This window comes from Olea europaea, chromosome 15, assembly GCF_002742605.1.
Source record: "Olea europaea var. sylvestris chromosome 15, O_europaea_v1, whole genome shotgun sequence".
Lineage (NCBI taxonomy): Eukaryota > Viridiplantae > Streptophyta > Magnoliopsida > Lamiales > Oleaceae > Olea > Olea europaea.
Genome location: NC_036251.1, coordinates 22,727,203 through 22,751,897, shown reverse-complemented (window position 1 = coordinate 22,751,897; position 24,695 = coordinate 22,727,203). Strand labels below are relative to the sequence as shown.

The following is a 24,695-nucleotide window of genomic DNA, read 5'->3' as shown; positions in this document are numbered from 1 at the left end:
ACATGACCATCAATAAAGAAAAACCAATGGCAAATGCTTTAACGAATTCTCAAGTAGCTACTAAAGTTGGTAGGAGTCCGGTACTCATGCTAGCCTGGGAAAACAAAGTCTCACAAGTATTATTCTCAAAGTATTACCAACATCAAGGAAAAGCCAATGGAAAATGCTTTAACGAATGAAGTCACAAGTTTTGATGTGTCCAAAGCCAACGTACATTTCTTTGGAACACGTACAATGAGAAAATTTAATGTCATAAAATGAATGGAGCCAACTCCAGTTATAAGGATAACACTATGATATCTTTCAGTGGAACCATGCAGCTGCTAGGGGTAGATTTTCCTCTGTTCCGGATTGTGATAGAATTGCAAACCTTGTTACTGTTGCTGTAGTTTATGCCAATCTTTTCGACACAATAGGAATCATATGCAGCTTGATCCAATGTCCCTTCTCCATAGACAAAGATACTGTCGTCCTCTCCCATACACCACCACTTCTTGCCTCGATCGTGAACTTGATGGAGCGGCATTCCCCTGAAATAGAAGCGGATATAAAAAGTCCAAATTCACTGAGTACTCCATAAACAGGCATCAAAAGTCTGCAACTAAAAGTAGAGAAAGTAGATCTGAAAATCTGGTAGTAATTGATTAAGGATATTGATTTATCAAGGCCTATTTTCTACCTTGGCTATGTAGTGGTTATGAAGTTCGACTAAAAGAGACCATTGAAGTTTAATAAAAAGAAAGTATAGAGCAAATGGCATGATTCTAGGCAATTATTGATGATATTTGGTCTCTAGATGAAACATAAAAAAATAAGAGAACGAGTGGAATGAACTCAATATCATTATGAGAATAACCTCAACACATAATGCTATGTCAATTCATATCTTGCAATAACTTCAAGTTGCTATCACCAACTCCCCCTCAGCTCAGGAAATAAACACACAATATACAGATTCTTTAGAAACAGTAGCGGGAATAGAGCTGTCAAATTTGGAACAACGTAACAAAAATAACAAGATGAGATTTATGCACAACTTCATTTTATTGTTGAAAGTCATCTTCATAACGAATTCTTTATGTTAAGCTTGCAGGAAGAGGATTCCCATTTCTTAATTACAAACACTCAGTACTACATGAGTATCACTTCCAATATGATAAATTTTAGAAGATCCACTGATAATCGATTAAAGTTACTGATAAATTATTAGCCAGCAAAGTTTAAAGAGGAAAGAAGAAATAAACGATTGATCAAGGAGGAAAAGACAATCCAGGAACGACAATAACTTCATCGAGCTGATAACTAAATAAAAATTCAGATGCTCATACATGCACTGCCACTAAACACAATTTGAACAAAACCTAGGACTTAACCAATCGTATTTTAGAGTTTCAATTTGGTTTTTTCCATTCCTATTCCCAGAGTGAATAAAAATCTCACAACCATTTCTTTTCCTTTTCCAACACAACACAACACGCTCCATCTCACGGGGACCATGTATAACTCGATATTCCAAAGAGAACAAATTTTGGTGCCATAACTTGCAAGCAAAAGGAAAATCTCTCGATCCAATTTTAGTGCAACATGTACAAAAACATGAAGTATCATTTTGATGCTACTCAACTAATTAAAAATTTATCAGCCTTAACTAATCTCAATGGAAAATTTCTACCATGTATGAAGGGGTGTTTATGCAAGTGTACCTTCTAACTTCTGAGACTTCTAAGTTTCTCTTAACACCTATATCTCACAATGAATTTAAGACATCAGAGATGGAGCTTGCAGAGTTGACATTTCACCTTTCAGAATATGATATGTAAATTCCACTTGACTTTGCAGAGGACTTAGAAAAACTAAGATATACAGCTAAAAATAACATATCCACATTGTGGGGCAAGTGATATAATGAAAAGACACTATTTCTACAAACAATTCAACAAAATGAAAAATTGCATGGGCCATTTAGTCTCTCATCCAAACCAGCATTGTGGGATCATCTGGTGCTGTATATATACAATAAATAAAATGAAATGAATGGCGGTTATTCGTTAAATTTTATATATCAAATATCACAGGTTTTTTATGCAATGATTACCCAAATTATTTAATGAACTGAGAATATTGTCCACTCGAGAAACAGAGTACATAAGAATGAACACTAGGGGGAATGGGGATAATTGTCCCATAGTTTTGCTTCTTGGAAAGTCGCCCACGTAGAAATCCACACAGTCCAAGGGTGTTAAGTTCTGTGCATCCAATTAATTTTTTTTCTTCCAGCCAAAGCCTTTATGTTGGAATGATTATATTGCTCCTGCTTCCACAAAAACACTCACTTACGACAATTATTCTACATAACAAAGATAGAAATTAAACTAGATTAAATAGTAACACAGGTGGACATTACATTAGATTAAAACATAGAACGCAATAATATTCAAAGAAGAAGAAGAATCAGACGGAATTACGACAACACATGACACTAATCAATGAGCTAGTTAAAATTTCAAATTAAACGACATCGTAAAAATGTGAAGCATACCGAACGTGAAAGAGATCAGAGAGATTGGGCATGCGGAGGTAGAAGTTGAGGGCATCAAGAAAGGCCCTGTAGGTGTAAATGTGGAGACCATCAATCCTCGAATAGGGGAGACGTGGCCTAGGCGGCGGAAAATCGGAAATCAGGCCACTGGAGCAATGCAAGTACTCAATCCAAGGAGCGGTAAAGGTGGGTTGTGTGGAGTGTAATTCAAATTGACGATGATCAATCTCAATGGTGTTGACGGGAACGGATACGAGGGAAGGGACGAAACCAAGGGTGGCCATGATGGGGTTGAGATCGTCGTGGGTGAGAAGTGGAGCGAAGGTTTTGGTGTACCAAAGCGACAGCTTCCTCATGCATTCTCTCATACAGTCCGATTCAACCTGCCTCTTCTCTTTCGTCGATCCTTCCATCTCTGGATGATCACTCTAAACTAAACTACACTTGCTTCAGCTTTTTATATATATAATCACCATCATATGCCATATTAATACACTCAGTGATTGTGTATATAATCTATTGAGATTTGAGGAGGATAATCGGAATGGATTCAGGAGTTGGGATCCAATTAGGAGAGTTTGAACGGCTTTCTACTACAATTATTCTCTTTTATCTTTTTGATTTTTCACAGGCTTAACCTCAATCCCCAATGATTTCAATCCAAATATTCCGTCACTTGGCCTTAAAAAGGCTGGGGACAATATTGTAAAAATCATGAGAACGATAGCTATAATTTTCTCTTATATTTATATTTATAAGAGAATAAAAATAATTCATTTATCAATGCCTTTTTTTGGAGAAAAGTTAGAATCGTCGGGAATTGGAGTCAACCAATTACAACACGACGCGCTTACGCTCATTTAGTTTTGGGGAAAACTGCTTCTTCAGTCCTCAAGTTTTTAATTTGTGTTCAACTCAGTATATCCAAAAAGGAGAAACGAGGAAGTCCATTTTTGTGTTTGAATTGAATAAAATATTATCCAATTATTTTGAGTTTCATTTGAGAATGGATTAGGGTGCCCGTTATTTACTTTCGCAATTTTTATATATATATCTCACTCTATTTACATTCTTATTAAAATAATAAATTTCTAAAAAAATTATTATTTTCATCCACGTCAAATTCCAATATTATTCTTATTAAATTCATTCATTTAAACATTACATATTCATACAAATTTTATATATTCATCTCACTATAAATACATTCTTAATACAATTTCATTTAAAAAAAAAAAACAATGTATTCATCAAATCACTATTAACATTAAATCTGGTTCTTATTTCTCATGTTCTATATTGTCATGTTGATGCTTTAATATTTAGTTATAAAGGTTTGCAAATATCATTTCTTGAATTTATAGGATTCTATCAAGAGTATATTGCTCAAGCAACCAAACAAATCCCTACTTAAATAATGTGTAATAATTTTTTTTCTTATAAACTCATAATTTTGGTTACGCCTGGGCATTTTAACCGGAACCAAATCTCCCGAACCGAAATCAAAGGTTCTGACTTGATTCTCAAAAAAATAAATTAGGAACCGGAACTATTAACCGAGAACCGATTGGGTTCGGTTCGGTTCTTGGTTCCTGAACTAGAACTGTGGGTACTCGAATGGAACCTATTTTTATAATTATTCGTTGGAAAAAAACGTATAAAACCTAAAAATCCTAATTTTGGTAGTAATTAGTCTAAAACTTCAAACTCTAACTCTAAAAAATACAAATTGGTTCTTACTTTTTTACATCTCACCTTACATCAGATTGTTGCATTTCAGAGGTTATTATATATTAATGTTTACAATTTGAGCTTTTTATAAATCAAAAATTTCAAACAAATTGTAATATAAGTTGATGAATCAAAGCATTCATGCTTTTGCAATTCAAACTTTTTACTTTCTTGTATTATTAATAAACTTAAGTGATTTTATTTTTTTTTAAATTTTTTCATAACGCATGGCAATTGAATTTGATGTATTTATTGCCTACACTGTGTTGTACCTTTTTATTATCTTGAGTTCGTGGTTCTCTTTTCAAATATTTATTTTTTATTCAAACAGAGAGAGTTCAATATGTGGACCGTAATTTTTTAATACTAAATTAGCTATGTATTCAATTAGTATTTTTTATATCAATTCGTTTTACAAGTAGGAGAATTCAAGCATTGTTTATAATTAAATTATATATCTATTATGCATTTTTTAGATATCGAATAAGCTTTATCAAGAAAAGCAATTTTTTCTAAAATTATAATTTCATTTTTGATTTTCTCCTATTTCGTGACTTTTAGTATCCAATATTTTGCTTTTTGAATTTTTAACCTTGTTTGAGCCACATTATTTTCATAAGAATGCATTTTTAAATAGTATATTGACGAAAAATATGTTGTTAAAGAATAAGAAATTTTTTTAGATTTGCAGATAATATTAATTTATTGAAGAATGTTTGGTTGAAATAATATCAAATCAATATTTAAAAATGTGGATCAAACGGGGGCCTTAACTGGATTTTCTCCATTGCACATATTTTTGAGTAGCGGTGCGGCTTATTAGATACATGTACCAAAGGGGTCTATGTGAAATATTTATTAAATAACTATATATAAAAATGTTATGGGTAGAACCGAAACTGAATTGGGACCACCGGTTCGGGTTCGGGTTCGGGTTCGGGTTCGGTTCCAATATTTACAAAGACCCGAATGGTTTTATTTGCGATAAACCCGAAACATAATGGGTGGTTTGGGGTATTGAAATACCTGGACCGAACTACCCGATGCCCAGACCTAATTTTAGTTGTTTGTGTTTTGGCTGATAATTTTAAATTTTTTTATTTTTGTAAAGTAAGAATATTTGAATAGATATTAAAACTTATTTTGATATTTCTCGTGTATTTTCATCTGTCAAACCAATACTTAAAAAAAACATAAAAATAATATTCTATTTTCCATATCATGAAAGAATTATAACTCTAATAATGTGATTTTTTAAAAAAAAATTTCGCTGAAGAGGATATTTTGTAATTAGGATTTTATGATTTTAGATGAAGGTGGTATTTTATTATTATTAGAATTTTAGTCAAACACAAACTTTAAAAGAATATAAAAAGGTTTAAAAGAATTTATAAAAATAAATATTAGTGGATGAAGTTGGAACGATATATTTTTGTTTAATTTATATATGTTTATTTAGGTAAATTTACATAAGATAAAAAAATATAATATAATTATATTTTTAAAAGCTGATATATATATCATTATGGATGTAAATAGCGGTACCATGCATAAAAAATAATCAAATTAAGCCACTCATAATGCCATTGATGTCAGTACATTCATTAACAATTTGTTTAAATGCGATAGAACTTCGAACCATGCTTTAGAAGTCACATTGCTATTGTGTTTCCAAGAAGCCCGTGACTTTTGCAAGGGGAACAAACAATACAAAATCCACTAAAAGCGCACTAATGGGGAATAGAAATAACTGTAGGTGGGAACTTGATAGCACTTCCATGTGTTTTGTCTTCAACTACCCTTCCTTCTCACAAGAATCTTTGAATTCGTGGAACTTTAAAATTATTTGTGGATTCACTATTTTATCACTTCGAGATTTTTAGTCTTCTTATCATTCATCTGATTCGCATCATTCCCGTTGTCGAGTTGTGTGATATTATTAACAGTATAAAGCGTGAACTATTTTGACAAAAAGATACTCCTTGAACTAAATGGCGATTGTCTTCAGAGCCCTATAGACCACAACTTGACTGCATTAGCTATAATTCCAACCACTATAGCCATTGTTTGATTTCAATTCTTTTAAAAATTTATTTTTCAAAATTCATTTTCAACCATAAATTCTTCAATAAAATAATATTACGAGCAAATCTAAAATTTTTCTTTAAATTTTAACCTCACACACTTCATCAATCTACTATTCATAATCTCTCCTCTTTTCCTATAAGGAAAAAAAAAAAAAACTCAAATAAGATTTTATAAGGGAAAAAAGGGAGAGATTCATTCATAAATGAAACTCTTGTATATTGGCTGCATATTTTATAAGAATAATGTTCCTTGTACACTTCATGTTGCATATGGAATTTGACATTATTTGCAAATTCAAAAATTTATGGGCGGAAAAATATTTTTCATTTTAAAACTGACAATTTGTTGTGCTACAAGTGGTACAAGTCAAACTTAATGTCAAAGAAAGTGTATATGTAGAAAGATTGATTTTATAATAACATCTACATGTTTGGATGTATTGGAATTATTAAGACCCCGTTTGTTTCTGATTAACGTAAAAATCAGAATGAAAAATATAACCGTTACAACTCTACACAGGAGATATAAATTCAAATATGGTGATTTGATGCAATGGATAATAGTCATATTTTTCATTTTAATAGCCAAGTAATGGAAAACAAATAGAGGCTAAATATTAGAGATTTTTAATCAAAAAATATTGAAACGTTATAGTTTTTATTTTTGTATTTTGATTGCTTATTTATCTAATTAAAAATACCTATATTTTTTAAAAATATATTTATATTGACAAAAGAAATATAATTTTGTTGCTGTTCTCTAAAATAAAGGTCTATCAAATAAATCTTTAGAAATCTATAGCCAATAAATTATTTATAAAAATCTAAATTAAATACACCCCAGAAATTAGATGTCAATTGCTCACCGCATCCACAATCATTCTGCTTCCCCACCAAACCCTCTCTGGCTTCTTGTGTAATTAATATATCTCACACGTTCTATATATTTTTTTTAATTTTACGTACTCCACCTATAAAGCCTCTTTCATCTTTCACACGAATAAAATGTTCAGCAGAAGATAAAGAATCATTCCACAGCTTCAATGAGTGCAATTAATTAAGTTATAACAGCAAAATCGATCCAAAACCTCCGTGAGAGTGAGCTAGTGTCATAACAATAACAATAATAATAACAGCAATATACCTCCATTATTAATTAACGGAATTTTTCCATTTAAGATTTTGCCAGAAAAATCCACTGCACGTGTACAAGTTCATTCTTTTGCCTATTACCGACCCTTCTCTACTATTGAATGCTTACATGGTGCCTTGTGGCCTGGGAAGCTTGATACAGTAGGCTGGGATAAGGAGGTCAATAATCAATCATCAAATAGTCATGAACTTACACAATTCAATTCGTTTTAAGCCTCTTTGATTCCAAGTTGTTGGAGAGAATCGGGCCCAACAAGGAATACACGCCTCTGAGTTTGGTATCGGAAAACAACAATTCCTTTATATGCTGTCCTCGGTACACCATCCTGGAGATAAATAAAATCAGAACAAGGATACATTTTCGGTCAATTGAACCGGAAAAAGTTTACAGTGATGCAGCTTCTTCACTGAGCAAGTGGCCTGTCCAATCACAAGGTGGGGAGTTTAACCCACTACCTATGCCTTTAATCGCAATTTAAGACCCAAGGAATCACAAAGGGAGGGAAAGACCACTTGCTTAGTACTGAATTGCGATCACCTAGACCCAGTCTGCTAGATTTTGGCCGCATGCGGGAAAGGTTTGAGACTACATGTATGAAGAAAGTTGGAACTAGGCGACGAATGATTCAATTAGAAGTCCGCTAATTGATAAAACCACACGTGCACAAAAGATTCAACTAGTTTAAATAACTAAAAAGTCAGCAGCAGTCCAATTTTATTTCACCCATGCTGAAGGAAGGTTCAGAATTATGGCGACGATAAAGAACCCAAATGCAAGGACTTTTACCTTCCATTCCTCAAAAATGCCAAACTGACTTGCAATGCGTTCAAAATCTGATTTGTCTTGATACTGAATACGCACATCGCCATCTATGTTATATGCTTTTAGAATCGCATCAGTTCCATGTACAGGTGTTGCTTTTTTAAGCATGTCGGCAAAGTGCTTCACGTACTCGTCCTATATAGGCACAGAGGATACCATACAAGCAACCATTATTTTCCTTTTCTTTCTGTTGACCGTCATACAGTAATTACTTTTTTAAGAAGTAAGATAAGAAGTTACCTCAACCAGGTAACTGAGGTCCATCGATTTCCAGTTGACCTACCAGATAGATCATCAGTCATCACACAAGAAGTTAGACAAAGGAAGCATGACGTGAGCGGTGGATTACAATGACATATCCAGCTAGCATACCTTGACATCATTCAGCTTGATAGGTTCAAGATATTGTCTGAAGAACTGGCCCATGCTAGAACCCTGCGTGAAAATTAGGAACCTCAAACAAGCAAATGCCAAGGAATTACAGTCCCAAACAGAACTCACCATATAGTAAAATCACATCGTTCTAACTTAATTTAAGACACTTCCTTCAGCAGAAGCACACTAATCCGTGTTTTTACTTTCATGAGATCACGGTAACACTGGTGTAGAAGGGCAGAGGAGGGGATAGAGGTCTTAAGACATGCAATCATTTAATATTTCTGCAGCCAAAAACTAAATGACATATTTTATGTAAATCATCAGGATACAAACCCGGTGTCAAATTTTGGTCAACACATAGCTCCCAAAAAATATAAATCCTACAGATAAGGGATTTATAGGAAAACTTAAAAGAAAAGCAAAAGCCAGATTAGAAAAATTAATAGCAAATGCTTCGAAAGATACTTGACCAAACCTATTATTAACAGTAAACAAAAGACCATTTTTTTTCACATTGACACAAACTTCACATTGTAGAATTAGATGAATAATGTGAACATTTCAGTGAGACTAATGGGTTTTACATGCTAATCATGATAATTGCTCTCATCGAGAGACAAAAAGCTGGAATTTATAGAAATATTAAAACTTATGCTATCAACTTACGAAACTCATGCCTGAGAAGGACTTCGTCATTAAAAAATAAAAAAAAATAAAAAATGGAGATACTTGTCAGTGGGATGAATGGCAGAAATGACAAGTAAATGAAGAGAACAAAGGAAACCTATTAATTAAGTCAATTTCAACAAAATAAACTGGAGATTGTTCCAAAAATTCTTACATGCTCCCCAAAATTATATGTTCTGCATACTTCTGGGCGAATAAATTGTCGTCCTTTGTGATTCTCTTTCAGTCGCAACCAGTCATCCCAGTAAGTGATCTTTTGGTCAAAGAAAATTCTTGAGGATTGCAGTAAAGAGTCACACAAAGACGTATATTCATAGAACTGATGCAATAAAGTATGAATTTTAACTTTTGAATACAACTTTAAAAGTCAGCTCCAGAAGGATATGCTTTGGGCCATTTTGGAGACAGTTCATCCCACGTGGATTTAGAGAGCATCCATCCAAGACCAGGGAAAAAATCGGAGCGGTAAAGTACATCTGGAAGATGTGACAGAAAGCGGACAAATAAATTTATAGCAAAGTTCATCCGAAAAGCTTGTTCAATGGATGATCACAAAAACATAACAAAAAAGTCATCTATATACCTAAAATGGTTAGTCATATCAATCTTAAAATAAAATTGTACACGTATAAAGAAGTCAACCACTTCAAACGGACCCTGGAGAGATGTATATTAATTTACACCTAACTGTAACACTAATAGCAGGAAGGATGAGGGCAAATATGATTTTGATTTTTGAACATGTCCTTTCCATGACAAATCTTTTTTGAGATGAAATGAGGGATCCAGTGCTTGAGTTATTGCAGAAATATGACTTTGATCATATCATACATGTTAAGCTTGAAAGCAAGATATGGTACAATTAAGTATGAGAAATGTACCGTACTCTTCTTGGTTTTTGTTTTGCCTATCGAAAGTAATATTAGTTTTCTCTAATTTTACTTAATGATTAAGAGAATTTTTTATTTGAACTCAATTTTATAATGCAACTAGTGCACCCCCACTCACCAAAAAATGCAATACTAGCTATACACCCTTAGGACTCAGCCTTCAACAGACAATAAGATGAAATTGTCACTTCAATTCAAAATAATAGACAGAGAACTGAGCAGAGACCTAGTTAAAATTATATGAGTTTAACAGCTCACTTTTTAAGTTAAAAGCAACTTACAAGGATCATGCACAAATTGCCTTTGTCCATTGTCATTCCATGATGAAATTGCCATTATGGTTCTATCATTATCACATCCCCAAGAAAATGCAGAAACATATTAGGAGTACGTGAGTTGTGACCCTTCAATATTGAATATCAAAGTGAAATGTAACTTATTATAGTTTGATCAAGTGGAAAAGGCGCACTTGTCACTGTCAAGGAGGGCAGCTCCAGCCTCAAAATAGTCAAAGAAATCAGGGGCAATTTCCATATCATCTGCACAAAAATGAATATTCCAAGTGAATTGACTCGTGAACGTCATGAATAAAAATGAAAAAGAAAAGCAATTCAAAGCAGAAAGAAGACTGTAGTCACCTTCAAGGATGATAACTCTGCTAAAATTATGTTTGTAAAATAATTGGTCCAGTGCCCATTTGTAATGCCCTGGAAGACAGGCAACAGAATGATATTGGCCATATAAAAAATCATGTTTGTAAAATAATTGGTCCAGAGCCCATTTGTAATGCTCCGGAAGACAGGCAACAGAATGAACCATATAAAAACTTTTCTAACACAAAAACTAGTGGGGAACCATGGAAAGCAGAAACATACGTGCAATCTTGTAATAAGCAATCAACTCCCCAGGTCTTTCTGTATGCACAGGTTCATAATCCAAATGCTGCAAAAGAATATAACCAACAATTCAATTTAATGCTTGAAAGAGCTCGCACAGTTCAAGAACCAGAGGCACGATCAGGAATAAATATAACAAGTCAATTCTTTTCTTCGCAGATGTTTACATAAATCTTGAAATTTCAAAGCCTGTGGGGTGAGTAATAAAATGAGATAGAGAATTAGGCTTGGTAAAAAATGCCTCAATGCTTAAAAGATTTGGAACTCGGTCACTGAGATATGATGCTAGACTTGTATCGATCTAGGATGAAAAATAAGAAATGACCTGCATGTAAGTTAGCCCATCATAGCTCAATGCTTTACTTCTGACACTGGGATCTGATCCATCCTGGCAAAATGAGTGAAAATATTATTATATCTTTCATCCTCCACACAAAATGAGCAACTTCTACATAGGGATATGCCCATACACGTGAAAGAATTACTAGCAGCAATTTAGGATGAAAAAATAGGCACCTGTGATACGAAGAGAGGATATTTGGATGCAACAGAACTTTGATGCCTAGAGAGCATAAAAGATTGTCTCAAGATGGTCAGCTGGAACTACACGCTAGAAAATCAGAAGCACTAAAAGATAAACAAAACATACTTTAGAATAGATTTAATAGTTTTCTCGAGGTAATCAGCACGGTTGCAAGCCATGACCACAACAGCTGCCACTGGAACCTAATCACTCAGTAATATGTTCAATGATTCTAGTGATAAGAAGATAGCATAGAACAGCAAGAACTGTAATCTTTCAACTCATCAAACCTGTACATCACCAACCAATTTCTTGAGGCCCTTCCCTGCCACAGGAGAAAAAAACGTTATTACATGGAAAATGTGGGTTCAACACAATGCGCCCATAGGATAGCAAATGCACATGTTTGCGTGCTTTCTTATATATACAGTTAAAACTTAAAACTGATCACCGCCTCAAAGGCTCATTCAAACTTGCAACAGGTGGGGGCCGTTAGGAATTTATAAAGGGGATTTTTCTTCACTTTTCATGAATTTTATGAAAATTGCACTAGCCTAGCAGCTGAAACAAGAGCTCTTTGAACTGGATTGAGACTCTGTTGCGAATATGGTTTGCATAACATCTAGGTGGAGGTTGACTCTGTGGTAACCATTTAATTGCTTTACAAGAAGTCGGGCCATAGACTACACAGTACCACAAGGAGGACACTCACCTTTGGCAAAAACAAATGAACCCCCCCCCCCCCCCCCCCCCCCCCCCCCCCCCCCCCTCCTCCTCTTACACATATGAAGAGAGGGAAATACAGTCGAGGATTGGTTGACTAATACTGGCTACATCGAAAGACAACTCCAGATCTACACCCCCATGAATTAGTAGGTGAAGTTAGAGGAGGACTCTTGAGGTTAGACAAATGGGGTGTGCCTAAGCTTAAGACTGTAATTGTTTCATTCATTTTTATTCACTTTAACTCCTTAGTTTATTTCTAGTTTGATCAGTTAGAGGTAATTCCTTGTACACTCTCATACTCTGTCATTTGCCATTAGATTAATAGATAGGTTGAATGTAATTCCTTGGAGGTAAGGTAGCATGTCCCCCTCCATGTACCCAAATGTTTTGATTATTATGCTACAGTAACCCCTATTTCAAGTTCAACTTTAAAACCCTTATCTGGCTTGAATGGAGTTATCTTTAAAACACACACACACAAAAAAAAAAAAAAAAAAAAAAAAAAAGGAAAGACAAAAATGGAAATCTGTGTGTATTTGATGCACATTCCTCCATCGGCAACACAGAGGCAAAGTTTGATTATTTTAATAATTTACAGATAATTTACTTTTTATAGTGAGGGGAAGGTGGGGATGAGCAAGTAGTCTGTCTATCACGCAAGAAGCTCTTCTATCATGCCCTCATAATAAAGATGGAGTTAAAAATCTATTTCCCTCAACAGGCATGTTATTATATAGGCAAAGTCAGTTTCATATGGTACTATTTTCTTGATACAGCTCTTTTCTTCTAGGATGTGAGAAGGGAGCCAAAAAAATTTATGCATCAACATCTGAAGATGTTGGGTACAAAATAAGGTCAACTTATAATTCCAAATAGNTAAAAAACCCACACAAAAAAAAAAAAAAAAAAAAAAAAAATCACAAAAATGGAAATCTGTGTGTATTTGATGCACATTCCTCCATCGGCAACACAGAGGCAAAGTTTGATTATTTTCATAATTTACAGATAATTTACTTTTTATAGTGAGGGGAAGGTGGGGATGAGCAAGTAGTCTGTCTATTACGCAAGTCTGCAGCAAGAAGCTCTTCTATCATGCCCTCATAATAAAGATGGAGTTAAAAATCTATTTCCCTCAACAGGCATGTTATTATATAGGCAAAGTCAGTTTCATATGGACTACTATTTTCTTGATACAGCTCTTTTCTTCTAGGACGTGAGAAGGGAGCCAAAAAAATTTATGCATCAACATCTGAAGATGTTGGGTACAAAATAAGGTCAACTTATAATTCCAAATAGTCTCAAGTTAATAATGTATTCACCTAACATTTTACTGCATGTAACATTTAGGCAACTTGTAGAGGTTAGGCTTTTGTTTATAGTTATTTTGGTAGCTGCCTAAGCTAGACAAGTTTCATGAATCCACCAAATATACGTGTCTTGTAAAGAAAGTCCATGTTACCTACATCTTCTTGTAAAGAAAGTCCAAGTTCATGATATGAGAGTTGATCAAATAATCTGTCCCAAGTCTTGTACAACACGCTAATTTGACACACTTTCGAAAAAGTTCAGTACTATTTTGAAGCATGCAGCAGTAGATGATTTTGGTAAGTTTGATTTGGGGCTGTTGAACCCTTTTTCCACTTACAAAAATATAAAATTTCTGCAAAAAGAGGTTATTCTTGGGGACAAAATTTTGCCCTACCGGAAGATCTTTGACGAGATTCCATAGCAAACCTCACAGAACATGCTCAGGGTGTGTTTGAGCCGCATTCTTTTTAAAGAATGTATTTTGGAATAGTAGATTGATGGAGAATGTGTGGTTAACAAAGAAAGAAGAATTTTTTATTTGCATATAATATTATTTTAATGTAGAATATATGGTTAAAAAGAAGAGAGAGAAAAATGTATTTTAGGAAAATGGGAATCAAACACCCCCTCAATCTATTTCTCCTTCCCTAGGTGTATATTAATGTTCAACCCTATAGAAACAAGTAGTGCATTTGGTTCTGGTTTGGCAGATAAAATCCTAAGCAGCATTTCCTGGGTACTTGTTTTTCTTACTTCTCTTCTTCTCACCTCAGAGTGAAGAGTTCTACTTCATACCTCTCTAAATTAGTAGACTAGGAGATAGGATTTATCTTCTTTCATGCTTAACAAGATATTAAATGCGTAAAGGATAAACAGAAAAAGAAGTAGACTCGTGAACATACTTTCAAGATCTTGAACTAGTGCTCTCAAATGTCTGCATTCCTGATCTTGACGCTTCTTTTCTTCTGAAATCATAGCAGGGTCTCAGTTGTGGAAGGTCAAAGATAATTAAAATAATAAAATAAAATCAGTATAAAAAGAAACACCAATGCATTGCAAAATTATAAATTAAACTTAAGGCTCCCAATATTGCTATCAGAAAAGAGAGTGAGAAAAGGATGATAAAGTAAATAAAAATAGTAGCCCTCATTAAGAAAAAGAAACAGTATCAAATTGCAAAATTATGGATTGCCCAAGCGGTCCCAAAATCTGTTAACTGGAGGAAAAATAACGTAAACAAAAAATGTAGTAAAGATATTAGTTTTCCTAGTCTACATTACAATAGCTTAATATCAATTTCATATGCCTCGTTTGCAGATTACAAAATCTATTCAATTCAGCAAGAAGTTAAAAAGGTTTTAATTGAAAAAAGAAATGATCATCCATCATCATCAGAGGCAGAAGTCGAAACATTAGAGCACCTTCAAGGGAAAGAAGTCGTTCTTTTTGCAAGCTAATCTGATCGATTAGCAATCTTGTCTGTCTTGTACACTGATTTTCTGCCTCAATCTGTTGTCACAGAATATGTGTATTAGGTACAAACTTTACCTCTCGTACACGAGGCCAATGTAAGTAATTTAAACAGAAGATGGTGATGCAATTGTTAACTACTTTAGTCAATTTTTAAAATTCCAATATAAGTTAAGTAAATGTCCGCACTCTCATGTGAAACACCCAAGTAAAATAAAAGAAAGAACAATACACGTTGTCTATAAAAGTAGCTTCAAACTAGTAATCCTGTTTATATGTAAGTACAAGGTTTAAATTTTACAAGGCATACGTACAGCATCAGCAATCTGATCAGCATACCGTGATTGAGTAACAAAGAGGCGCATCTGTGAATCGATCAACTGAGTCAGTCGTGTCATAATTAACTAAGCCGTCAGAAAATTAGATATCAGTATATGTAAATACCATGAATCAATTGCACGGTCTTTGTGAGTAAATTTAAGCCTTTTAATAATCGGTTCTTTCCATTTCAGCTAAATTAATAAAATCTTATTCAAAATAACACATAAATCAGACTGAAAAAGAAAAGGGGGAAAACCTGGATGTAGATAAACGGGACAGCGGCGATGAGGAGTAGGTAACGGTAATCGCAAGAGCAGCACTTTCCCATATTTGCTATGTGTATGGTAAGAAATCGAGGGCTTATGACAAAGGAAAGCAGCCACCAGTATCACAACAAGTTAAGATCCTTCATGGCTTGAATAATTGACGATCGATATGGTGAATTGTTGCCTTGTTTGAAGTTGTGTCGTGGAAATATGAAACGGAGACCCCGAGTCTCGAGTCTTTCAGTAGAGTTGGCAGATCTTGGCTTCCAATTGCTCCTTGTGTCCTTGTTTTACCTTAGTTGTTAACTTGTTATCTCAGAAATTAGGGAAAATTAAGGCTTAGCTGTTCCTCTAACCTATAAAACTGTCAACTGAACCCATTGCTTTAAATAAAAATCGAATTTTTAAGTAAATTTTGATAGAAATTAACGAAGCAAGATTGTTAAAAAGTTATGAATTATTTAAAATATATTATTAAAGTAAAATGTTGAATTTAACTTAAATTTTATTCAGTTTTTTAAGTGAATCGAACATGAATAAAATCATGGAATGTCAAATAAAGTCGAAATACGTTCTTAATATCATTTCGAAATGCTCGTAACCTAATTTTTCACTTCGTTAACTACGCAAGAAATGATCAATCATAGAAAATATTACGACACATCGAAGTAGGTCATTTCAAGAATTTCGATAACATACTAATTCAAAAAAAAAATTGATGACCATACGCTAGTTGAATCAATATATCGCTTATGTCATCTTGAAACTCATTTCAAGAGCTACGTCATAGAAATATTGAATGATCTAACTAAACATCGAAAATATTTAAAGGTTAAACCTACGTGTTAAAAGAAGTGTATAACTAGTCTTTTCTTTAAAAAAATTTCAATTATCTTATTAATGTTTATTATTTTTGTACGACAAATTTCTCAATATAATTTACATTATTTTATTAAAAAAAATTCTATAGGACATGACGTCAAAAAAAAAATCGAGTGTAAAATGATGTCATTTAAAATGTAGATTTTTAAAAATTTCCTAAACGATCAAGAGACGATAATTTACATTAATGTATAAAATTTGACATTAATTAAAAAGAGACGTCATTTAATTTTTTTTTAAAGTAAAAAATTGTATTAGGAAATTTATTAGATAATTTTAATCTTTTTTTAATGATCGAGAGGAAAATGTAACCTTAATGTATTTAAAAAAAAAAAAAGAGAGTGTTTTGCATGTAAAAATAATTGAGAGGAAAAAATAGTATAACAATTCATACCCCATATAAAGTAATGAAAATTTTATTATGAATTTTTACATTCGAGAATTTTTGTTTTGTTTTGTTTTTGTTTTTGTGATGTCATACCCAAGTAAAATTTTCTAATAAAATGATATGAATTATATTGAGATATTTTTGTGCAAAAATAATAAATATTAATGAAAAAATGTAAAGAAAAGACGAACTATATGTTTCTTTTTAATATGCACTTTTGACGCACGTTTAATTATTTTCGACACTCATTTAAATAATTCGATATGTCTATGAAGTAATTCTCAAAATGAGTTTCAAGATGACATAGGCGATATATTGATTTGACTAGCGTGCGATCGTGGAAAAACTTTTAAAATTAACATGTTATCGAAATTCTCGAAATATAGTTTGAAATAACTTATTTGATTTGTCGTAATATTTGCTACGATTGGTCATTTTCCGACTTCATTTAACATTCTGTAATGATCCTAAAAACAAAAAAACACAAGAAATTTAATAAATTTATAGTTATTTACATGTCCCTCCTTTTTTTCTACTTTTCTTTTATCTTTTTTAAAGTTCATGTACAATCCCTGTGAACCAGGGCCTGTATGTATAGCATGATTGAAAAAAATATACATGCCAGAAAAGAAATTTGTTGTATAGCAAAAATTATGTGTAATAAATAATGATATTTTTGTTGTCTAATTTATCACCACTTGAATTCGCTCTACCATTTGCTTCATAACTATACTCTCCATTGGACAAAGGCAAGCAATGTGGAGACACAAATCCTTGTTCCAAAACTTCTGAGTTATACCTTCTTACATATACTCAACTCTAGCACATATACATATACATGTACTTTGAGTTTAGAATGAAAACTCAAAGATATCCCTATTTTTGGATTTGTTATAAAACTACATATTTTAGTTTCACAACTAAATTCTCTAATAATGTTCTTGAACCAATGTATTTTACGGTCTTATATGGAATTTAGCTCTTGTTTAGTCTCTGTTATTTTCAAAATACATTTTTCTCTATATTATTTTCAACTACACATTCTTCAATAAAATAATATTATATATAAATCCAAAATTTTTTCTTATTTTTTAATTGAACATTTTCCACCAAATTATTATTTAAATACATTTTGGACAAAAAAAAATGGGACTCAAATAGGCTCTTCATTAGTTATTTATTAATTGAGATAATATCTATCTAATTTAAATTGAATATATTAATAGTAGAAAAAATCTCAACTTTGACATAATTAGCGTGAATAAAAGTGTTTTGGAGCTTAATTAGAGTTGATTCGAGGCAATTAAAGCTTATTCTTGTTGTAAGTGATCAATAGGAAGGAATAAAAGAGCAACAGAAGGAAATTCACAAACTTTGGGGGTTCAATTTAACATTTGAAAAGTTGATGATCCATTAGCAAACTTCAAAACTTGCATCAAATCAATTATAAATAATTCCTCAAGATAAAGGACTTATTGTGCATGTAAGGAAGGACTCGATCTGAACATGATGAGAAATTTAGAGACCAAAGTGAACAAGGTGGCATACTTATGCCTAGTGATTGCAAGTGCAAAATCTTCTGTTCTAACAGCTCAAATACTCGAACTATGCAATCGGACGGGCATTTCAAGCCATGAAGATTTTATTTCCTAATTTCATTCAACCTTTATTTGCGAAGTAATTAGGACACAAATTTTGACCTAAATTTTGTTATCTACAAAATATATATCTTCATCTACAATTCAATGAGAAGGCTTTTAGGGATAATATAAGATATATTTCTTACAAGGAAGATAATCAATGACAAAGCCTTGAATCATCACATGCACAATTCTTTCAAACTTTCTAGAAGTTTTACTATAAAACACCTATCTATATAATTTCATACATCTATTTCTCCGGGTTAAAGAAGAAAAAGAATAATCAAATGAGATTAATCAAGAAGCCATCGAAGATATTCAACAATCCAAGATCACTTTTCATCTTCTTTCTATGCTTTTATTTCGAGTGGCGTTGATAATATAATTACACGATGCTTGACTATTTGTATAGGTGTTAAATAATGTTGAAACTTATGTTTTGACATTTAGATATTGATTTCTAACTTCTAACATTAAAAATTTACTTGTTTGTTGATGATTGTTAGGATCTTAATGTTTTTCAATTATTTGGCCTTTAGTTGAATTGTTTTATGATTTCTATTGGACATTCAACAGAAATAACAAGAATTTGGTGCGTTAAGAATAATTGTAAAGTCCAATACAGATAGAAATATATCTATAATGATTTGAGTGAATTGTCTCGTGATTTAATGCATCTTTATATGTTTGCATCCTTGATAGAGGTGCAGTAGGGTCACATGTAATAATATATTTAATTTTACTCGATAGAGAATATTAAATAGATAAGAACATTGAATTTTAAATCCCAGTAAATGCTGTCAAATAATAGAATTGATATTAAAATGAAAGCACATAGGAAAAAGTACTCTGTTATTATCTTCTTCAACGTCATTTAATTCGAGTGGATTCTTACTCCCATGGTCAACAATATGTTATTATTCATTTGGAATAATATATTGTAGACATAGTTTCTATCTAAGAATTAGATAGGAATAATTCAAATAACTAAGTTCAGCGATAATAAAATTTTAGATTGCAAAATAAAATAATTATACGAAGATTTCAAATCGAGAATTTAGAGATTTGTGGGAAAAAAGGGAATTGAAGTAGGTTTTATATAGAAAAGAAAAGATCATGATCATTGTTTTTTTTTAAACCCCATTTTTTTTTTTTTTTTTTGTGGAGAAAATGCATTCTTAAAAGTGTTTTGACATCATTTTAATTCACACATTTTCAATAAAATAATATTACATGTAAATTCAAAATTTTTCCTTATTTTTTAATCACACATTTTTCATCAATACACTATTAAAAAATAGGGTTCAAACAAGAGCTTAAAAAAAATTAAAATTTTGTACATTTTGCCAGTTTGACCAATGATTATAAAAAGAGATTTTAACATAACTCCTAGTTTTAAATATCACATTTCATAGATAACAAAATCATTAAAATATTTCAAAAATCAAGTGGTAAATAAATTGATTAAATATTAAAATATAAAATAATATATATTAATTATTTCCACCAATGTCACCCCATCCTATAACTTCACTACACTACCTTCCCTCCATCTCTCCATTGGAGGCTGTCATCGGCTCCAGCAATGACTCTGGCGGCCACTCCAACGGTTGTTCCTACTATCACTCCAACGATCATTCCTGCGGCGTTTCGATGATCACTTCGACGCCTGCTCACACGGCTGTTCGACCTTCCATCCTGCAAACTGCTCCAATAATTACTCCGACACCTATGACCAACTTTGCCATCGGTGTGACTAACTGTGACCAAATTTGTAGTGTAACTATTTGTGACCAGGTCAATCTCAAGTCATAATAGATCACAATCAACAGAAAATTGATTACAAACAGTCACAACAAACAAATACTTGATCGCATAGGATCACCACCAATAAATCTGCACACACTGCAGACCTGTGATTAACCATGATCAACTTTATCTTTTGTGTGACTACCTGTAACCAAAATTATATTCAGTGTGACTGTCCATTACCAGGTTAATCTCAAATCACAACCGGTTACGACCACCAACAACAGAATCACCACTGATCAGAAAATCACCGACACTGCAAAACACCAACAACCATTCAAAAACCCTGGTTAAACAAAAGATTTGATAAAAAACCACCTATCACTAAAAATTTGATAAAACTATGGTGGTCCCACCTTCTTCATCACCAAATCCAACAACAAAATCAATTTTCTCTCCTCCACCCCCCGAGAGCGCATCTCCACCTCCAATCACTCACAACCACCGCCACCACCTGTAAGCTTAACACCACTTTCAATATTTTCGCCACCACCCGTGAAGTCGCCTCCACTACCACTGAAGAAGTCTCCATTACCTCTGGTGATGTATCCATAACCACCTGTCCATCCATTGTCCCCGCTCTCTTGAATTTACATTTGAAAAGTTCTGGTTGGACTAAAGATTGATTTGGTGGTGGTGGTAGATATTTAGTGGTACATAGAAAAGAGGGAGAAAACGAGTTGGGAATGAATTGGGAATGGGGTGGGGGTTCGGTGAATATGTAGATTAGGTTTAATTAAATTTTTATTAATTACAGTTATTAAAAATTAATTATCATTTGATTTGTGAAATGAAAATTAATTTTCTTCTTTTTTGAAAATTAATCTTTAAAAGTAGGGTTTTAGACAATTTTCTTTTATAAAAAAGTATTTAGGCCTTCGAGCCAAGAGTTTGCTTATGGGCCTTAACCAACGAGCCAATTTGTTCATCGACTGTTCCTCGACTTGTGAAATAATATATTATCAGTTCATGATGCTCCTATCGAACTGGGTCCGTCCATGGACCAATCGGAACGAATCGAACTAAACCCACGAGCAGCTGGCCCGTTCAGCGATGTGTAGAAAGAGCCTAATGATATTGGGTAGAGTTGGGCTGGTTCTGGCTTTATTGAAGAAAAAGTTCTAGATTATTACACTAGAATACTAGACTAGATTTCAGAATGTTTACGAATGCGAGAAAATGCTGGATGCAGTCACGCAGATGACAAGTGTATTTGAGTTTTGCCACGTAGTAGCCAAGTGTCGCGCCAAGCACCATCACTGTCTATCTTTCATCTCGTATAAAAGACGTCACATAAAGATGAAGATGAAAAGCAAACAAGAAGAAACTAAGAAATGGCGGAAGCAAGGCCAAGAGCTGTCGTCTGTGACGATAGATGTGGCTGTCCTTCACCGTGCCCGGGTGGCACCGCATGCAGGTTAGGCACAAAAAGTACGGAGAGATTAAGTTAACTATTTCTGGGGTTCTCAAACAAATATTGAAACAGAATTAAAAATGTATGCAGGTGTGTATCAGCTGAAGACGTCTCAAGCATGGAGCACAAGCTGTGCTCCTGTGGCGAGCACTGCAGCTGCAACATCTGCACATGTTCGAAAAGTGAAGTCACCGCGACGGGCAGGGCTTTCTGCAAGTGCGGTCCCGGTTGCACTTGTACCACCTGCGCCGCTTAAGTAGTCGGGGTTATAAATATTAGCTCTGTGCCGTCTCCATCTGTATGTGGGGAAGTAATGTCGTTCTAATGCTATCTAATTAGCTGTCTAGGCAGCTGCTTTGTTGGCTGATCTATCAGTAATCGAGTACGTACTGGCTTAGCGTAATAAGAATAAGAAGCTTTTTCTTTCAATGTTCATATTATTATATAGCAGTTCGATTGGCCTCTGAATCTTCCTGTATATTTATTCAATTAAACCTTGTTTTTTTTTTTTTTACCCGTTTCTAAACCAGAATAATTAAGTTAAAAGAGTAGTTTTGAAAGCGATTTATCACAGATAAAATTTTCTCAATAAAATAATATTACGAATCATGCGACATTACATAATCATTAATATAATGATTGAAATAATACTATATGATATTTTATCATTGGACAGTTTCAAATGAACCCTTTACCAGCCAAAAAATGTAATGAAATACATCATCGAGGGATTTAAGAAGTAATATTCTTGCGATTACACTATTCATTCTAGTTCCTATTGCTTTTCTACTTATCGTTTATGAGGGAGATGATCGAAAACATGTTATTGAAAGACTCTACTCAAACAAAGATGGACTGTCAAGAACAAGATGCATTGATGATGAAATGGTAGATATGCGAGACTCAATCTCATGCTTACCTCTCAAGGAAAATAACGAACTGATCCCAAATTGACGGGTTAGTGTGGGTGAGAAAATAACGAATTGGTCCCAAATTGAAGGGTTAGTGTGGACTTATTCATGCGACAAATACAGTCAAATTTTTCATCCAATCATATTTTAACAATTAATATTATGTCACTCCATCACAATTATCTTTACCAGACATTTATAGGCTAGATTTTTATCAATGCTCACTATACATTTCTCTTTTATGTGTGAAGAAAGTGGGGCCACTTTTTAATAAGTACTATTCAATGTTAGTCCAAAATTAATACTTCATTGACATTTCAAAATAAAGTTTACATTTTATTGTTCGTTGTGCTTATTAGGAATTTAGGAATAGTTTAAGTGGCACGGTTGAATGTCCATGATTATTATATATTTAAGTTAAAAGTCTCAGTAAATATATTTTGAATATTCTCTAATTAAGTTACTCTACATACAAATTGAGTTTATTCTCTTCATTACACGTCTAACAATTTTTATTTATTTATTTATTTATTATTATTATTATTATTTTTTGGCATAAATTAGCATTAGTGATTCTCAAACATGTATAATATTACTTTCAATCGTTTTGTATAAAAAATTGAACTTTTAAAAAACAAGAAATTTTATTTATTTATAATCTTCAACAGTTAATATTTGAATAAATTATATTGAGTTCATTAGGCCTCGTTTGATACACATTAATGTAAAAATGAGAATGAAAACTATAAGCCCCCAGGGCATAGTCCAGTGGTGCAAATGACAGGAGTGAAATTATCTCACGCCTTGTTGATAGCCGCAGTGTGGGGGTTCGATTCCTGAGACATGAAATTGGACTCATTGTATGCGCAGTGTACAGACAGTTATTGTTCCCTGGCTTGCTGTGGCACATCCCGCGATTTACCTCCCTTACAAAGTTCTAGGGGCCGTAGAGGCCCTCAAGGTTGGGGTTCAACTTTTTTTTTTTAAGAATGAAAAATATAATCGTTATGTGCCCCACACAAAAGATAGAACGTCAAATATGATGACTTGATGTGATAGATAACGATCATATTTTTATTTTAATGAACAAATAATAAAAAACAAATGGGGGCATATAACTTATTTTAAGTTGTTTTTGTGGTGACTTGTACTATGACATCACTAAAGTTAGTAAAATATTATGCAAGTCTCGTAATCTTTGAAAATAATAGAATTCAAAAGCAACTTTGGCAATTTTATCTTTTGAACGCAAGACTCAGCAAGTGTTAGTCCAAGTTTAGAACCGTCTTTTGTGGGTTTTGGTTCTTTAACAATTTTGAAATTAAAGTGGTGGGTTATTGATTTTGTTGGATATAACTCGACAATAAATAACATATGAAGATTAATGGAAGGAACGGATAATATTTTCTTTGGTATGCACTACGCTAATTGACAATCCAATACTACGGGGAAAGAATAATATTGTATTATATTATATACGAATTATTTTGTCCCTGTTTAGTATTAATTTAAATCAAAGTCAAATAATCAACATTAATCATATATTTCATGGATTCCACGACTTTTTAACCATATATTTCAAAAACACCGCCAAACAAGGTTTGTATATGACTTAAGTTGGCCTTTTATTTTCTGAAAATCTCGTGCATCTTCCTAGAAGGAAGAGTGGCAGCCAATTTGCATTTGTTGTTGACTTCTTGATTATTAAATTGAAGGTGCTTGTGAAATTCAAGGTTTTTGACTAGCAATAAACATAAAAATGGAGAGATCTGACGAGTTGCTGTGATAAAATTTCAATTCCAAAAGCATACGGTAGTGCGGATACTTTCTAAGATAATTTCCTCAACAGCAGCA

At 33.0% G+C, this 24,695-nt stretch overlaps 3 protein-coding genes across 5 annotated transcripts; 1 reads left to right on the top strand and 2 right to left on the bottom strand.

The window, feature by feature from the left end:
* Positions 1-90: 90 nt before the first annotated feature.
* Positions 91-3,197, bottom strand: LOC111410511. Its single transcript, XM_023040879.1, has 2 exons — positions 2,540-3,197; positions 91-530 (listed from the first exon to the last, which is right to left on the bottom strand). Exons 1-2 carry the CDS (start codon positions 2,950-2,952, stop codon positions 278-280), a joined length of 666 nt encoding a protein of 221 aa, XP_022896647.1. The 5' UTR covers positions 2,953-3,197; the 3' UTR covers positions 91-277.
* A 4,284-nt stretch (positions 3,198-7,481) lies between these two features.
* LOC111410510 (alpha-1,3-mannosyl-glycoprotein 2-beta-N-acetylglucosaminyltransferase) lies at positions 7,482-16,158 on the bottom strand. Of its 3 annotated transcripts, none has more exons than XM_023040878.1 (18): positions 15,788-16,158; positions 15,512-15,575; positions 15,162-15,249; positions 14,643-14,705; positions 11,997-12,031; positions 11,833-11,909; positions 11,700-11,745; positions 11,509-11,571; positions 11,163-11,229; positions 10,926-10,994; positions 10,757-10,826; positions 10,569-10,630; positions 9,783-9,873; positions 9,552-9,645; positions 8,705-8,767; positions 8,573-8,611; positions 8,297-8,467; positions 7,482-7,835 (listed from the first exon to the last, which is right to left on the bottom strand). In XM_023040878.1, the coding sequence occupies exons 2-18, from the start codon at positions 15,545-15,547 to the stop codon at positions 7,719-7,721; spliced, it is 1,251 nt and encodes a 416-aa protein (XP_022896646.1). In that variant the 5' UTR covers positions 15,548-15,575; positions 15,788-16,158; the 3' UTR covers positions 7,482-7,718. The 3 variants fall into 3 exon arrangements, with proteins under 3 accessions (XP_022896646.1, XP_022896644.1, XP_022896645.1); XM_023040876.1 differs by having other exon boundaries at positions 15,525-15,575; XM_023040877.1 differs by lacking the exon at positions 15,512-15,575 and having other exon boundaries at positions 15,788-16,120.
* Positions 16,159-21,486: 5,328 nt separating this feature from the next.
* Positions 21,487-22,398, top strand: LOC111411039 (metallothionein-like protein 4B). The gene is made up of 2 exons (XM_023041613.1): positions 21,487-21,933; positions 22,021-22,398. Exons 1-2 carry the CDS (start codon positions 21,851-21,853, stop codon positions 22,184-22,186), a joined length of 249 nt encoding a protein of 82 aa, XP_022897381.1. The 5' UTR covers positions 21,487-21,850; the 3' UTR covers positions 22,187-22,398.
* The last annotated feature ends 2,297 nt before the right edge of the window (positions 22,399-24,695 follow it).

Excerpts from the sequence above, each read along its gene's own strand:
- LOC111410511 (XM_023040879.1), bottom strand. The coding sequence starts at position 2,952 with ATGGAAGGATCGACGAAAGAGAAGAGGCAGGTTGAATCGGACTGTATG. Across the intron at positions 531-2,539 it reads TCTGATCTCTTTCACGTTCG|GGGAATGCCGCTCCATCAAG; the intron begins GTATGCTTCACA and ends CTTCTATTTCAG.
- LOC111410510 (XM_023040876.1), bottom strand. The coding sequence starts at position 15,859 with ATGGGAAAGTGCTGCTCTTGCGATTACCGTTACCTACTCCTCATCGCC. Across the intron at positions 11,910-11,996 it reads AATTGGTTGGTGATGTACAG|GTTCCAGTGGCAGCTGTTGT; the intron begins GTTTGATGAGTT and ends CTGAGTGATTAG. Across the intron at positions 8,768-9,551 it reads CATATAATTTTGGGGAGCAT|GGTTCTAGCATGGGCCAGTT; the intron begins GTAAGAATTTTT and ends ATTTTCACGCAG.
- LOC111411039 (XM_023041613.1), top strand. The coding sequence starts at position 21,851 with ATGGCGGAAGCAAGGCCAAGAGCTGTCGTCTGTGACGATAGATGTGGC. Across the intron at positions 21,934-22,020 it reads CCGGGTGGCACCGCATGCAG|GTGTGTATCAGCTGAAGACG; the intron begins GTTAGGCACAAA and ends AAATGTATGCAG.